General features: G+C 39.8%; 1 protein-coding gene across 1 annotated transcript; it reads right to left on the bottom strand.

The window, feature by feature from the left end:
* Positions 1 to 11,726: 11,726 nt before the first annotated feature.
* Positions 11,727 to 12,910, bottom strand: LOC138883960 (uncharacterized). Its single transcript, XM_070164687.1, has 3 exons — positions 12,764 to 12,910; positions 12,452 to 12,563; positions 11,727 to 12,346 (listed from the first exon to the last, which is right to left on the bottom strand). The coding sequence occupies exons 1-3, from the start codon at positions 12,908 to 12,910 to the stop codon at positions 11,727 to 11,729; spliced, it is 879 nt and encodes a 292-aa protein (XP_070020788.1).
* Between the last annotated feature and the right edge of the window lie 3,090 nt (positions 12,911 to 16,000).

Here is a 16,000-nt window from a genome sequence, read left to right as displayed (position 1 = left end):
TGATATAAGGGGAAACGTGCATTTGCCTACTGGTAGGCTTCTGCTTATCTTCTAAAGGATATAAAGGTATCTAATGTGATGCACATACCTAACTTCAAGTTCAACCTTCTATTTGTATCCAAGCTAACTAAGGAAATGAAATGAGTAGTTATGTTCTTCCCTGATGATAGAATGTATGGGTCCACCAACTTCTATAGAGAACCAGGTTTTCTATCAGGTTCAACAATACACACACACAAAACAGAAGTTAAATGACAAGAGGAATTTTACGTGGAAAATTCTCATCTCAACGGGATTAAAAACCACGACCTACCCTTGTAGGATTTCAACTTCACTACTAAACAACTTTTAGATTATAACCTATGCAACCTAGGAATTAAACTCTTAATCCCTCACTAACTTGTAATACACATATTACAAGCCACTTTGCAATAACTCTATTACAAAGACTTTAAAACTTGACTAACTCTAGCCAAGACTTAAACACGCGGGTTTAAGGTTTACAAAGATGTTACTATAGAGTGCTTCTAAACAAGTTGGATAGGAATTACAATTTGAAGAACTATTACAAAGTTACAATTCAACTAAGGACACACAATAACTCGATGTGGGAACTGGTCCGTAGTTGCTTTGTTCTTTATTCTTGAGGCACTTGAAACTTGCTGGCTGAGTGGTCATGTAAGTAAGCTTGTGTGAAATCTCTAAGTGTTCAAGTCCTTTATTTTACCTCCCTTGAATGCATATATACATGTGTGACATCATTTCTAATGATGCAAGCAAGACAGGTAAGTAGTCTTCTCCGGAAAGTTGACTGCAACACTATTCTGTATAGTAGCGTGTGCAGGCAGTAACTTTCCAGCTGCAGAGTGCAAGCAAGGCAGGTAAGTAGTCTTCTCCGAAAAGTTGATTGCAGCACTATTATGTACAGTAGCGTGTGCAGGCAGTAACTTTCCAGCTGCAAAGTTGACTTCGTACAGTCTCCTCGGGAGCTGCTAGGGACCTGGTCCCTCAACTGTTCCTTCCACTCTGAGGAGTTGAATCATACTCCACGTTGAGTCTCAGCCTAGAATCTTGTGAACTTGAGGTCTTGTAAATGTATAACAGGTTCCTTATCGGGTTCTGGATGTAAGTTTGTTAGATCATTAAAACATAAAGTAAAGTACTTATAACAAAAGTACATGTAACCTATCAATTTCTCCCTTTTTGATGATGACAAACTTATAATTGAAAATCCTAGAAGGAGCCACAAAGGAACCATATTGTGAACCAGAAGGACCTTAAGTTCCCTTGAAGCTATGCATTCCCCCTTTGTCAGTACCCGAACTTTTGTGAGTTCCCCCTGAATGAGGTTCCCCCCCATCTTTGATTATTCAATTAAATCATTCGTCATATTTCCCCCTTTTGGCATCATAAAAAGGACAGAACATGTTAGCAATATAAAGAAGTCTAGCATAGTTAACTCATGCCACTTATGTGATCACAACATGATAAAAGACAGAAGTAAAAGAGTAGCAACATAGATGGCAAAAGGGAAACCACTTTCATTAACCAGATTTTTGGACTATTACAGGTGGGAACAGAGTCATTATTTTTCATCCACAATCTAGAACAAACAAAAATAAATACCAGAAATAACAAACCATCACCAAGAACAACTTAAAAAAGATAGATATTGGAAACTGGAATGAATGGACATTTTTTAAGGGACACTGGAGGAAGGGGGCTTGGAAGAGGAAGCAAAAGTTTGGAGGACAACATCCATGTGAGTATTCACGGACAATTGCTCATTGAGCAGTCTTTCTTTCAGGTCCTCCACCTATTTCCTTAAATCAACATTCTCCTTTAATAGGCGTGCAACCTTTGCGCTGTGAGAAACACTGGAACCAGGTACCTCTTGCAACTGACTGAGTTGATTCTCAAGAATCGCGTTCCTAGCCTTCAACTTCCGGATCTCCTTTATGGCACTATTCTGAGCATTTATCAGTTGAGAGATTGTGGATGTGCTTCCAACTCCTCCGACTTTGTTAATACACTCACACTCCTCTAGAGTAGTTTTTGAAAAAGATTGCTTTTTGGTGCCCACTTTGGCCTGACCCATAGGTACTTTGAAAAACTCAAAGACCTTTGTGAGAAGGAACCCATAAGACAGTCCAGGATTACCGTCTTTGAGGTTCTCTACCTTCTGTATGTGCTCAATCATGATGGCAGGCAAATTGATGGAGGAGAAATTGTCCAAAGTCTCCATAAGGAATAGGTCAGCTTTTGATGCAACAGATCTTCTTTTAGCCCCGAGGAAGCAATACTTTGTTGACCATCTCAAATAGCAGCTGATAAACTGGAAGGAGTGCCTTCTTATGCACCTGTTCCCCATGATGTAATGTCTTGTCCTTGACAATGGCATTTCTGAAGTTTGGTGTGCAAGCACCCTGAGCAGATGACACTCCTTCGGTAGGAACACCCAGAATTTGCCCGAATAAAGCAGAGTACATCACTATGTCCACCCTATTTACCAATACACATATTTGATTACCATCTACTGTGAAGAGACTGGTGTAGAAACTCCGCATCTCATCCTCATACACTATAAAAGCCTCACTTGTAAACAAATTGGTCCACTGTTGAGCATCACAAATATACACTAATTGTCTCATCCTAGCACTCTCTAGAATGTTAGAGGCAAATATGCGTCCTCATAACACTTTTGTCATGACCCAAACCGATGGGCCGTGACAGGTGCCCGATCCTACCTGTCAAACACCCCTAAGCATGCTTCTAAGATATAAACCTGAATAACATCTTCTTAATTACGAGAATAATATACATGAAAGAAACTTGCCCAAAAAGTCATATGTACATATACATGCGACATACATAGGGCGAGCCGACAAGGCAGCTATAGACAACTATATACCTCAAAACTGGAAGCCAGCAAGGCCACATACTATTCAACTAGACATACTGTCTACAAACCTCTAATAGAAATATAGTTGTACAAAGACGAGACTGAGTCACGTCATACCTATATATATATATATAGAAGCATATCGTACCAAAATAAAAAGCAGCTCCGGATCAAGTGGAGCACGCCAATTCTCGCTGATCACGGATCCTAAGAAGGGGGACCATCAACTTGCCTACCTACACCTGCGGGCATGAAACGTAGCCCCCATGAAATAGGGCGTCAGTACGAAAAATGTACCGAGTATGTAAGGCATGAAAATCAGTACGTAAAAGACATAGATGAAACATGGAATAAAGAAATTCATCTGTAAATCTGAATAACTTTGTAAATTTTAAAACATTTATAATGTCATGCATAGTTATAGGTGTACATAATATCATCAAGCCTCTGAGGGCATCCAATCATATCGTCTCGGCCACTGTGGGCAACATCATCAACGTATACCAACTGATCAGGTGGTGGTGCGTATATAACATTGTAACTTTTTTCCCGTATCACATATAAATATAATATACATATATACGCATATATAACTCCATCTGGTCATGGGTCAATGTACATGTATAAATGCATGAAATGCATAAGAAATATGTTAATAAAATTTTCTCGGAATGTCATAAAACTCAATATGCCTTTTGGATAAACTTTATCAAATACGCATTTTTTGAGACCCATGGATAGACGACGAAATAATAAGACTATGGAGAATAAGAGTAAACACATCTCTAGCATTTCTACGAATAGAGTAATTTATGGGAGTTATGCATTTGCTCATTTCGTTTGTGTCATATAGATCATGCCAAAAAGAAAGAAGGGATAGCCTTAACATTCCTGGAGTAGAGAAAAATCTGTATAATATTTTTGGAGAAGATCTCACAGTACACCTTTAGACCCGCGAAATTTTACGTTGCCACGATTCTTAAAAATTCTCGTTGGAACCTTGTAGGAGAATTTGATCGCAAGAATTTTTGTAGTTAATGAATTGATTAGATCAGAACTATGTTGAAGATCTTATATGAATTGTACGTTCTGTTCTTGTGAACTATTCATTCACTCCTAAGTGCTAATTGTAGGAAAGTGACAAATGTTTTTGATTTGTGTCTTTGTATTCAAGACGGAAATGAAGCTTTGTCAAAAGCTTTTGTAAAAGTGGCTAATTATTAGTTTGACACCTAGAGATCATATGACCCTTAGTCATTTGCCTTACTAGCTTTTCTTGCTGCCACATTTTTTTTGGGGGGGGGGTATTAGTCTTATCCCATAATTTAATAGTTAACTAGGTAATGCCCCACTACTCGATAATTAACCAATTACCCGCATAATTAAAAATTATCTCAAATTACTAAAAATTTTATTTATTTTTAATATACTTTATACATCATACTACCGTGGTTATATGGTACCTTGTATGGTATTAGTCTATAATTATTGGGTATTATCGCTCGGCCCATATTTTATCTCAAATCGGCCACCCTCAATGAAACTCGTTTTCTTTAATTTTTGTACCCTTTATCCTTCATGACACTTACTTATCGCTTTTTATAAATATCATAAATACGTTAACCTCAAGATAATCTCATCCCCGAGTCTGCGTCGGTTAACTGAAGACGAAACTTTAACGTACGAAAATTCAATTTGTAACATCTTTCCCCTCTTAAAAATATTCGTCCTCGAGTGTTTAACTCTCCCGGATCTATAACCTTGGCAGAGTCGCCTTTGTAACAACACTACTACCAAATCTCCATGTAGAAGCTTAATAATTCAACGCCACATAGGACCACAATCATCAATAATGACAATGGCCTCACACGACTAATGACAATAACTAACACAAGAATCCATACACGTACCTTAAGGTTGTGATGTCTCAGTTGGACCCTTGTCTGGAGGAGGAAATAAGTAGGGATATCTAGACTTCATGTCTTCCTCGGCCTCCCAAGTCATTTCTTCCACATTGTTGTTTCTCCAAAGTACTTTTTTCGAAGCTACGTCTTTAGTTCTCAATCTCCGTACCTGTCTGTCTAGTATAGCAATGGGGGTTTCTTCATATGATAGCTCCTTTGTGACCTGAACGTCGTCAACTAACACAATTCTGGAAGGATCTCCGATACATTTACGGAGCATAGACACATGAAAGACTGGATGCACAGACTCCAAATCCGAAGGCAAGTCCAACTTATATGCTACCTGGCCTACCTTGCGTATGATCCTATATAGTCCAATATACCGATGGCTAAGTTTTCCTTTTTTTTGAACCTCATAACGCCTTTCATCGGTGATACCTTTAGGAATACCCAATCGTCAACTTGAAATTCCAAGTCTCGTCGTCGATTATCCGCAAAAGACTTCTAATGGTTATGAGCTGTTAATAGCCTTTCCTGTATAAGCTTAATTTTCTCGATTGCCTGCTGTACCAATTTTGGTCCTACTAATGTAGTTTCCCCAACATCGAACCACCTTATAGGATACCTACACTTCCGTCCATAAAGAGCTTCGTATGGAGCCATCTGAATACTAGAATGGTAGCTATTATTATATGCGAATTCAAAAAGCGGCAGATGATCATCCCATATACCTTTGAAGTTTATCACACAAGCTAGTAACATATCCTCAAGTGTCTGCATAGTACGCTTAGCCTGTCCGTTTGTCTGGGGATGAAATGTTGTACTAAGACTTAACTGAGTCCCCAATCCTTCTTGGAAGGACCTCCAGAAGTTAGCTGTAAATTGAGCTCCTCTATCCGAGATAATAGATACAGAGACACCATGCATTCGTACTATTTCCTTAATATAAAGCCTTGCATATTCTTCTGCAGAATATGTAGTCCTAATAAGCAGAAAATGGGCTGACTTTGTAAGCCTATCAACAATCACCCATATCGAATCGAACTTACGCTGGGTACGGGGTAATCCTACGATGAAATCCATATTGATTACTTCCTATTTCCAAGTCAGAATCTCCATAGCCTGCAATAATTCACCGGGTTTCTGATGCTCAATCTTAACTTGCTGACAATTAGGACACTGAGCAACAAACTCCGCTATATACTTTTTCATTCTGTCCCACCAATACACTTCCCTGATATCATGATACATCTTTGTCGCTCCTGGATGGATAGAATAATGAGAATAGTGAGTTTCCCGATAATCTGCTGATGTAGCCCTGCAACTTTAGGGACACATAATCATCCTCGATATCTGAGGACTCCATCTTCTATAATCTCAGACGGTGTCTTCTCTTTTTGAAAGGTGGTATCCCTATAATGAACTAACATAGGACCCTCGTACTAGCGTTCCTTCACTTCAGTTATTAACGAGGATGTTGCTGTATCCTGAATAGTAATTCCAATATTACATGAGTCTAGTAACCGAACTCCAAGATTGGCTAGCTGATAAATATCATGGGCTATTCCCCTTTTCTCTGGCTGTAAGTATGACAGACTACCTATCAATCTACGGCTAAGGGCGTCGGCTACCACGTTCGTCTTCCCCAGATGGTATAAAATATCAACATCATAGTCTTTAAGTAGCTCCAACCATCTTCTTTGACGTAAATTCAATTCCTTTTGCCTGAAGATATACTAGAGGCTCTTATGATCCGTATAAATATCAACATAAATGCCATGCAAGTAGTGCCTCCACATCTTTAGTGCATGAATCACTGCAGCTAACTCTAAATTGTGGGTTGGGTAATTCTTCTCATATTTTCTTAGTTGTCTAGAAGCATAAGCTACAACCTTACCATGCTGCATCAATACACAATCCAGCCTAATGTCTGAAGTGTCACAATAGATAACGTAACCATCGGTCCCTTCCGGGAGCATTAGAACCGGTGCTAAAGTTAATTTGTCCTTCAATGCCTGGAAACTTCGTTCACAAGCATCAATCTATTGAAACTTTGCTCCCTTCTGAGTCAACTTTGTCAAAGGTGCTGAAAGGAAATAAAATCCCTCTACAAATCTCCTGTAATAGCCTGCCAAACCAAGAAAGCTATGAACCTCCATCGGTGTTGTAGGTCTAGGCCAAGTCTTTACTACCTCAATCTTTTGTGTATCCACCCAGATGCTTTCACCCTAAATGATATGCACAAGGAAAGCTACAGAGTTCAACCAGAATTCACATTTAGAGAATTTTGCATACAAATTCCCTTTTTGTAGAACTTTGAGCACAATACGTAGATGATCTGCATGCTCAGTCTCTGAACAAGAATACACCATTATATCGTCGATAAATACAATTACGAATAGATCTAAAAAGGGCCTGAACACAGGGTTCATCAAATGCATGAATACTGCTGGGGCATTGGTCAAACCTAACGACATAACACGAAACTCAATGTGCCCGTATCTGGTCCTGAATGCTGTCTTCGGAATATCTTCCTCCTTGACCCTTACCTGATGGTACCTGGATCTCAAGTCTATCTTTGAAAAATACTTGGCACCTTGCAACTGATCAAATAAATCATCAATCCTCGGAAGCGGGTACTTATTCTTGATTGTCACCTTATTCAACTGTCTATAATCAATACACATCCGTAAGGAACCATCTTTCTTCCTTACAAATAACACAGATACTCTATATGGTGATGTACTAGGTATGATAAAGCCTTTTTCAAGCAAGTCCTTTAGTTGTTCCTTCAACTCTTTAAACTCTGCGGGGGCATTCTATAGGGAGGAATAGATATTGGTATCTGGTAGTAGGTAAATGGCAAACTCAATTTCTCGCTTTGGCGGAAGACCCGAAAGCTCATCGGGAAAAACATCGGGGAACTAATTAACCACAGGGATGGACTGAATGGTTGGTGACTCTACTTCCATATCCTAAACACGAACTAAGTGATAAATACAGCCCTTATTGATCATCTTCCTTGCCTTGAGATAGTAAATAAATCTACCTCTCGGCGACGCTGTATTACCTTTCCACTCCAAAACAGGCTCCCCTAGATACTGAAATCGGACTATCTTTTCTCTACAATCAACATTGGCATGAAAAGAAGCCAACCAATCCATACCCATTATAACATCAAATTCTACCATATCTAACTCGATTAGGTCTGCTACGGTAGTTCAACCATGAACTACTATTATACAACCCCTATATACTCGTTTAGCTATCACTGAGGCCCCAACAGGTGCAGACACCTCAAAAGGTTTAACCAATTCAGGTTTTATTCCAAATTTACTAGCAACCAACAGAGTAACGTATGATAAGGTGGAACCTGGGTTAATCAATGCATATACATCATATGAGGAGACTGATAATATACCTGTAATAATATCAGGTGATGACTCCTGGTCCTGTCGTCCTGCCAACGCATAAATGCGGTTCTGAGGACTACTCGAGCTAGATGCTCTGCCTCTGCCTCTACCACGACTCATTGGTGCTTGTGGACCTTGCCTAGAGGGGTGTACTAATGATGACAAACGAGCTACAGATCCCTCTAGCCGAGCTATTCTTGTATCACCTTTCATCAGATAATCCCTCATAACGTGGCCGAGATAACCACAAGTATAACAAACATTATCCTATACGGCGCTGCCTGACATGCTGCTTACCACACTGAGCATATCGTGGCAAGGGCAGCCTTATCTGACTTGACTCACCCCTATACTGAGAACCTGAGGACCTATAATTCTGACCGCACCCTAAATATGCGGAATGATCAAATATCCTACCGCCAAACTGAGGGGGTGCGCTAGCCGATGATTGGGCTGGATATCTCAAGTATTGTTGTCTCTGACTCTCTCGAAACTCACCAGAAGGACCCGAAGACCTTGCTTTCTTATTCTGGGCCCTATCATGCTTAGGATCGGCCCTCTATTTCTGCTTACTCTCCTCTACACCCTGAGCGTATGTCTGAATACGAGAAATATCCATATCTGGCTGAAGTGAGACCGATATACAATCATTAAGCAAGTGAGGCTCTAAGCCCATCATGAACCGGTGAACTCGATCCTCCATCTTATATACAATAGTGGGAGCATACCTAGCCAACAAATCAAATTGAAGACTGTACTCCCGAACACTCATGTTACCTTACCGAAGGGTCAAGAACCTATCAACTCTGGTTGTCTAAGCTCTGGTGGCAGATAATGATGAAGAAAAGCTTCTGTAAACTCTTGCCATACTGCTGGAGGGGCATCCTTACCTCTAGACAATTCCTAAGACTCATACCAATTAACTGCAACATCTCGGAGTCTATAGGAAGCTAGCTCAACTGACTCAGTCGCAGTGGCCTTCATTACCCTTAACGTCCTTTGCATTCTATTAATAAATACCTGAGGGTCCTCATTTAGATCTGCCCCAGTGAATACCAGAGGGTCTAAATTAATGAAGTCACAAACCCTCGTACTGACGGACCTATCTGTATGACCAATACCTACTCCCTGACACCGAGCTTGTGCGGCTACTAATCGGGTTAATAGTTGAATAACATATCTCCCCTCCTGACCCGGTGCATCTGGCTAAGGAGCTGGACGTACATGGGTAGGCGCTGGAGCTGGTGCCCCTCAGAGCTCTTTTGGAAAGGGCGAGGTATGTGAAGTTTGAGATGGAATCTCACTATGAGACTCTCCTCAAGCCCTGGTAACTCGTGGCGCTCGACTAGTAGTCTCGCCAGTCACAGAATCTCCCTTCTGGGTGGCTGTAGTCTTCGGAGGCATCGCTCTAAACGTAACATATTGTTTGGAACATGAATTCTTATCTCGCACGATCTGAGATAAAAAAAACAAAGGATAACATCTTATATGTTTTGTAGCCTCCCGTCTATAAGTGTGGTGCACAACACACTCATAAACAAGACTCTACTAGACACGGTCTGTAGACAACCTTAGGACAGAACTACTCCGATACACTTTTGTCATAACCCAAACCGATGGGCCGCGACGGGTGTCCGAGTCCTACCTGTCAAACACCCCTAAGCATGCATCTAAGATATAAACATGAATAATATCTACTGAATTACGAGAATAATATACATGATGGAAACCTTCCCAAAAAGGCATATGTATATATACGTGCGGAATACGTAGGACGAGCCGACAAGGCTGCTATAGACAACTATGTACCTCAAAACTGGAAGCTGGCAAGGCCACATATTATTCAACTAGACATACTGTCTACAGACCTCTAATAGAAATATAACTATACAAAGATAGGACTGAGCCACGTCATACCCATATATATACAAGCATATCGTATCAAAATCAAAAGCAGCTCCGGATCAAGTGAAGCACGCCAACTCACGCTGATCAAGGATCCTAAGAAGGGGGTCTGTCAACTTGCCTACCTACACCTGCGGGCATGAAACGCAGGCCCCATGAAATAGGGCGTCAGTACGAAAGATGTACCGACTATGTAAGGCACATAAATAAGTACGCAAAAAACATAGATGAAACATGGAATAAAGAAATCCATCTGTAAATCTGAATAACTTTGTAAATTTTGAAACATTTATAATGTCATGCATGTGCATATAAAAATGTCGTGTCATGCATAGGTATAGGTGTACATAATATCATCAAGCCTCTGAGGGCATCCCATCATATCGTCTCGGCCACTGTGGGCAACATCATCAACATATACCAACTGATCAGGTGGTGATGCGTATATAACGTCGTAATCTTTTTCCCATATCCCATATAAATATAACATACATATATATACGTATATAACGCCATCTGGTCATGGGTCAATATACATGTATAAATGCATGAAATGCATAAGAAATACGTTAATAAGATTTTATCGGAATGTCATAAAACTCAATATGACTTTTGGATAAACTTTATCAATTGCGCATTTTTAGACCCATGAACAGACGATAAAATAATAAGACTTATGGGAGAATAAGAGTAAACACATCTCTAGCATTTCTACGAATAGAGTAATTTATGGAAGTTGTGCATATGCTCGTTTCGTTTGTGTCATATAGATCATGCCAAAAAGAAAGAAGGGATAGCCTTAACATACCTGGAGTAGGGAAAATCCGTATAATATTCTTGGAGAAGATCGCATCCCGTACACCTTTAGACCCGAAAAATTTTACGTTGCCACGATTCTTAAAAATTCTCGTTGGAACCTTGTAGGAGAATTTGATCGCAAGAATTTTCGTAATTAATGAAGTGATTAGATCAAAACTATGTTGAAGATCTTATATGAATTGTACGTTCTGTTCTTGTAGAACTATTCATTCACTCCTAAGTGCTAATTGTAGGAAAGTGACTAATATTTTTGATTTGTGTCTTTGTATTCAAAACATGGAAATGAAGCTTTGTTAAAAGCTTTTGTAAAAGTGGCTAATTATTAGTTTGACACCTAGAGATCATATGACCTTTAGTCATTTGCCTTACTAGCTTTTCTTGCTGCCACGATTTTTTTAGGGAGGAGGGGTGGGTATTAGTCTTATCCCATAATTTAATAGTTAACTAGGTAATGTCTCGCTACCCGATAATTAACCAATTACCCGCATAATTAAAAATTATCTCAAATTACTTAAAATTCTATTTATTTTTAATATACTTTATACATCATACTACAGTGGTCATATGGTACCTTGTATAGTGCTAGTCCATAATTATCTGGTATTATCGCTCGACCCGTATTTTATCCCAAATCGGCCACCCTCAACGAAACTCGTTTTCTTTAATTTGTGTACCATTTATCCTTCATGAAACTTAATTATCGCTTGTTATAAATAGCATAAATATGTTAACCTCAAGATAATCTCATCCCCGAGTCTACGTCGGTTAACTAAAGACGAAACATTAATGTACGAAAACGCGATATGTAACAACTTTCTGATTCCCCAGCTTCCTTTTCTCAGACCTCAGAGTTTCACTTACTTTTTCTTTCTTGACAGAACCAGGTTTCTTATCATCATCATCCCTCTTTCTTTTCACTGACTTGCCAACAAATTTTCCCTTCTCCATTGACTTACTCTGTCTATGTTCACCAGATTTCTCGACTTCTTCCTCATTAGACTTGTCACCACGTTTCTTCACTTTCTTGTCACTGGAACATTTTGCCAACTTTTTACTGGAACCAGCAACATCACTCTTAGAAGAACTCTCGGCACCCTTAGAGGTGTGCTTTTCGGATTGAGAGAGAGAGTGCTTCTTCCTTGAAGACTTGCGGGACAGGGAACTAGGTTCCTCTTTGGTTTCCTCATCCACACTCACTACAGGAACATCCTCTTCTTGTACAACTTTTCCATCTTTGACCAAACTTCTCCTTCTTCTACTCCTTTTACTCTTCTTGAGGGCAAACTCTAGAGCCTCCTTTTGCTGCAACTGAGTAGTAAGTCGCTTAGGAGGTGGATCTGAAGTTACCACTGGCTTAGTCCTAGCCCTAATAAAACTAGCATACACCAAATCATTTGCATCTTCTTAACTGTCAGGATTTGTCTCAGGCACCACCATATTCAAAGGCTCAACATCGAAATGGGGAGAAGGAACAGGATCAACACTGACCTGGGAGGATGACTCCTAACCTGGATTCTCCACGGAGGGATCAGGTTCATTATTTGGGGTCCCCGTAACATCATCTTGTGCCGGCTGTTCAAAAACCACAATTGCTCCCTCTTCTTCTATTTCTTCCCTCGGCTATCCATGGAAATTTCAACAGACAAAGTAGTGATGTCTTTAGAGTCATCACTTGTCCGGGAGATCTCAGTCTCTCCATGACTGTTCACTCGTTCTTCACTCAAGTGCTCAACTATGGATAGGGTAGAAGGTTCCTGAACAAGGTTCTATTGTTCACTCTATTGACTCTGTTTGACTGGTGAGACTGGAGAAGGACAGACATCTTCAGACTTTCTTAGAGGAGGGGTGGACTTAGAGAAGGTAGGAAAGGGAGTAGAGCGTGGATGAGACTCTTCTTTAGGGTTTGGAGAGATGTTCACTGCTGAACTTCTCACTAGTGAGGACTCAATCATAGTGCTATCAGGCATGCTAACGGTTGCTTGATTTTCAGACATGATGAGATTATTCTCGAGGGATTGAGAAAAGAGAAGACAAATAGGGAATTTTGAGTTTTGAAGAGAAATGGGTTGTGATGTTGATCTAATTATGATGAGGGACCCGTTTTGAAATGGCAACACCCTTTTGCTTGGGAGATTTATTGTTTAGAGAAAGGAGACATTTGGGCTGTGACGTATTGGATGAAGACACACGACTTAAAATAGACTGTCATGCTGATGATGATGTGGTATTATTTTTTTGTTCATTTTAAATTGTGTATGAAAGAACAAAGAAACCACTGACCTGTTGTTAGAGAACTAGGTTCCCTAATAGGTCTGGCAAGTGAGATTTATCCCCTTATTCATCATGCAGTGCAGCATCTGCTTCTATATTCATCATACGTGTCTACCTGTAACAGTATAAAGGTGAGTTAGACTTAGCCAGAAAATATTTTAGCTAGCTTTTACCTGACTATGACTTTCATAACCAATAATGAGGAACTAAGTTCTCAGTTGTGTTTCTTCATCCCCTAGTGCAAGGTGATCTTTCTTAGAATGCTTTCTTCACAGGGCTTTTAGTGAAGATGTTTGCAACTTGATCTTCGGCAATCACTGTATTTATCCCTCTTGAGTTGGACTCAAGCTCTTCCAATTTGTTGCTTGGTCCATAGTACTTGACCACAATAGGATGTTGATTATATATATTCTGCTTCAGCTGTTGAGAATGCCATTGAATTCTGCTTCCTTGAGCCTTATGATACAAGATAGGAACTCAGAGACTGTCCCAGTTCAGGCGAGCTTTTCCTATCCATTTACTTGGAGTACAGTATAGAACCGGGTTTTGTGTTCTGCTAGGATACCTCAAGATACTTACATCATCCTTCACATGAGAATACCTTGGATTTGACTGAGACCCTGCATAGAACTCAACTCTGACCCCGATGTTCAGTCTAGTTGCAGTGAGATACAGGTGTGATTCAGTGATGTCTCTATGCAAAAGCCTTCTTTCCAACAACTTGTTTTTCAGCTTGTGTTGTTGTAGACACGGGACCTGGTTCCTAGCTGGAATTAATGGGCGTTCTCTACCTTGATCAGTATCTCTGTTCTCTTTTTAGACGAGTATGTTAGGAGGATTCCTCCATTTCTTCTGCCATTAAATTTTCAACGTTGACCCTTCCCATTGTTGAGAACATGACAGTTATACCCAAATATCCTAACTTGAGTCAGCAGCTTTGGTCAAGTAATATTGACTGTGCCCAAATTTTTAAGAGTCCTTTTCTTCTCTTTAATAACTCTATCTGAGATGGTGTTCTTTGAGCTAAGTGGGTTAGTAGTTCTTCTTTCAACATAGCATTTATCCACTTATGACATCGTCCAAACCTGTTCCATGATTTAGTCTGATGCAAGCCATTTTTGTTTCTATTGGTACCTGGATATTCTTGACAAAAGCCACAGTTTTTGTAAGATCTCATCCTTGGTTCTGAAGTGTTGTCTGCCCCTTTTTGGCTTAAATGAAGATCTGACATGCTTTTCTTTTGCTGAGACAGTGCACACTTTATGATACTTCTTCCTCAACTTGATCAGATCACGAACCAAGTTCTTCAGATCCACTTTGTTTAGAGATAGGCAACGTGCATGCTCCAGACTTTTGTCCCATGATTCAATATTGTTTTCAACAGCTTCCAACCAACTTATGTCTCCACTCTGCAGAGGCTTAATCACAGCAACATACGTACACTTGTGTCTTTTGGCTACAACAACACCTCACCAGTCACAGGATATAAGATTGTGAATATCCTGGACAAGCATTCCACCCTATTTCCTTTGACACACATTTTTCAACTCCTAGAGCGTACCCTCTTTTTAACCATTTTCAAAAACGGTATACTCTCTCCTTGCAGGACCTTTTAGTGAAGTAAGATTGATTGTATTTCCAGTCCTGTCCTTTGAGCAGCCATTATTCATGTATCATCATTGGCTGATTTCCTTCACTACTCCCTGCACATGGAAATCAAGGGTTAGATTTAGGAACCCAAACAAGTTTGGGTCCCTTGTTAAGAGAAAAAGGATGAATGAGTGCTCTCTTAGTCCAAGCAGACAAAATGCATTTCCTATTTGATAGTTTCCTATTTGACGGACCAGGTGCTCTTGCAGTACTTGCTCTTTCAGCAAAGACTTTATTTATCTGATGAGACTGAACCCTGGCCATGCAATTTTCCTTAAGGTGACCATTGTTGCCACAGTGGGTACATAGCCAATTGTCGAGTACAGTAACATACTTGCTATAAGGGTTGTAGGGAATCTTTTCCTTTTGAAACCCAATCCCCTACCTATTTCCCAAGAGTTGGTATACATGGCAGTGATAGCATCCGAGGACCAGGTCCACTTAAGAGATTTCTCAAGATCACTCTTTACTTTCCCTAGTTCTTCCTAAAGCTGTTTATTTTTCTCAAGTCCAGCACACAGACTAGTCTTTACCGAGTTTAACTCATTTTCAAGCTTAATGTGTGCTTCACTTGCAACTTCCTATCCCTTTTCAGAGTTTCTAGGCCTATTTGCAGCTTTAAAATCCTCAAATGTTTCTTTCAAGTCTACTACCACTACTACTAGGTCATATCTTTCTTGCTCAATGATAACAACTCTCTCAGTCAAGTTTTCTTTTTCTTTACTTACATACTCAATGGTTTCTTTTAAGTCCATCACAACCACCACTAAATCATCTCGTTCATGTTCTATACTAGTGATTTTCTCTTCTAAGGTATTTTTTTCTCTTTACAGGTTCTCTATTGTTTCAAATCAACAACAACGATTACTAAGTCATCTCTAGTTTGTTCAGATTCCCCTAGTTCCATAGTTAAAGCATCTTTATCATTGATAAGACTATGGTAAGCATCAATTAGCACATTCTAATTACATAAGCTTTTTAGGAGAGTACGATTTCCGATTTCTCTGAACATCCACAAAGTTTACCTCATCACCGTCGTCATCTGTATCGTCATCAGATTGAGCCATTAGAGCAAAGATTGAATCATACTCAGTTATTTAATTTTCCATTGCCATCATTGAACTCCACTATGGTCG

This window comes from Nicotiana sylvestris, chromosome 12 (assembly GCF_000393655.2).
Source record: "Nicotiana sylvestris chromosome 12, ASM39365v2, whole genome shotgun sequence".
Taxonomy (NCBI): domain Eukaryota; kingdom Viridiplantae; phylum Streptophyta; class Magnoliopsida; order Solanales; family Solanaceae; genus Nicotiana; species Nicotiana sylvestris.
Note: the sequence above shows the minus strand (reverse complement) of the source record. Positions and strands in the feature narration are given on the sequence as shown.

What these genes read in the sequence shown, in the direction of transcription:
- LOC138883960 (XM_070164687.1), bottom strand. Translation starts at nt 12,910, where the DNA reads ATGCCTGATAGCACTATGATTGAGTCCTCACTAGTGAGAAGTTCAGCA. An exon ending in CTCTAAGAAAGTCTGAAGAT is followed by an intron (nt 12,564 to 12,763) that starts GTCTGTCCTTCT and finishes TTCCATGGATAG; the next exon opens with CCGAGGGAAGAAATAGAAGA. An exon ending in TCCCTCCGTGGAGAATCCAG is followed by an intron (nt 12,347 to 12,451) that starts GTTAGGAGTCAT and finishes CTGACAGTTAAG; the next exon opens with AAGATGCAAATGATTTGGTG.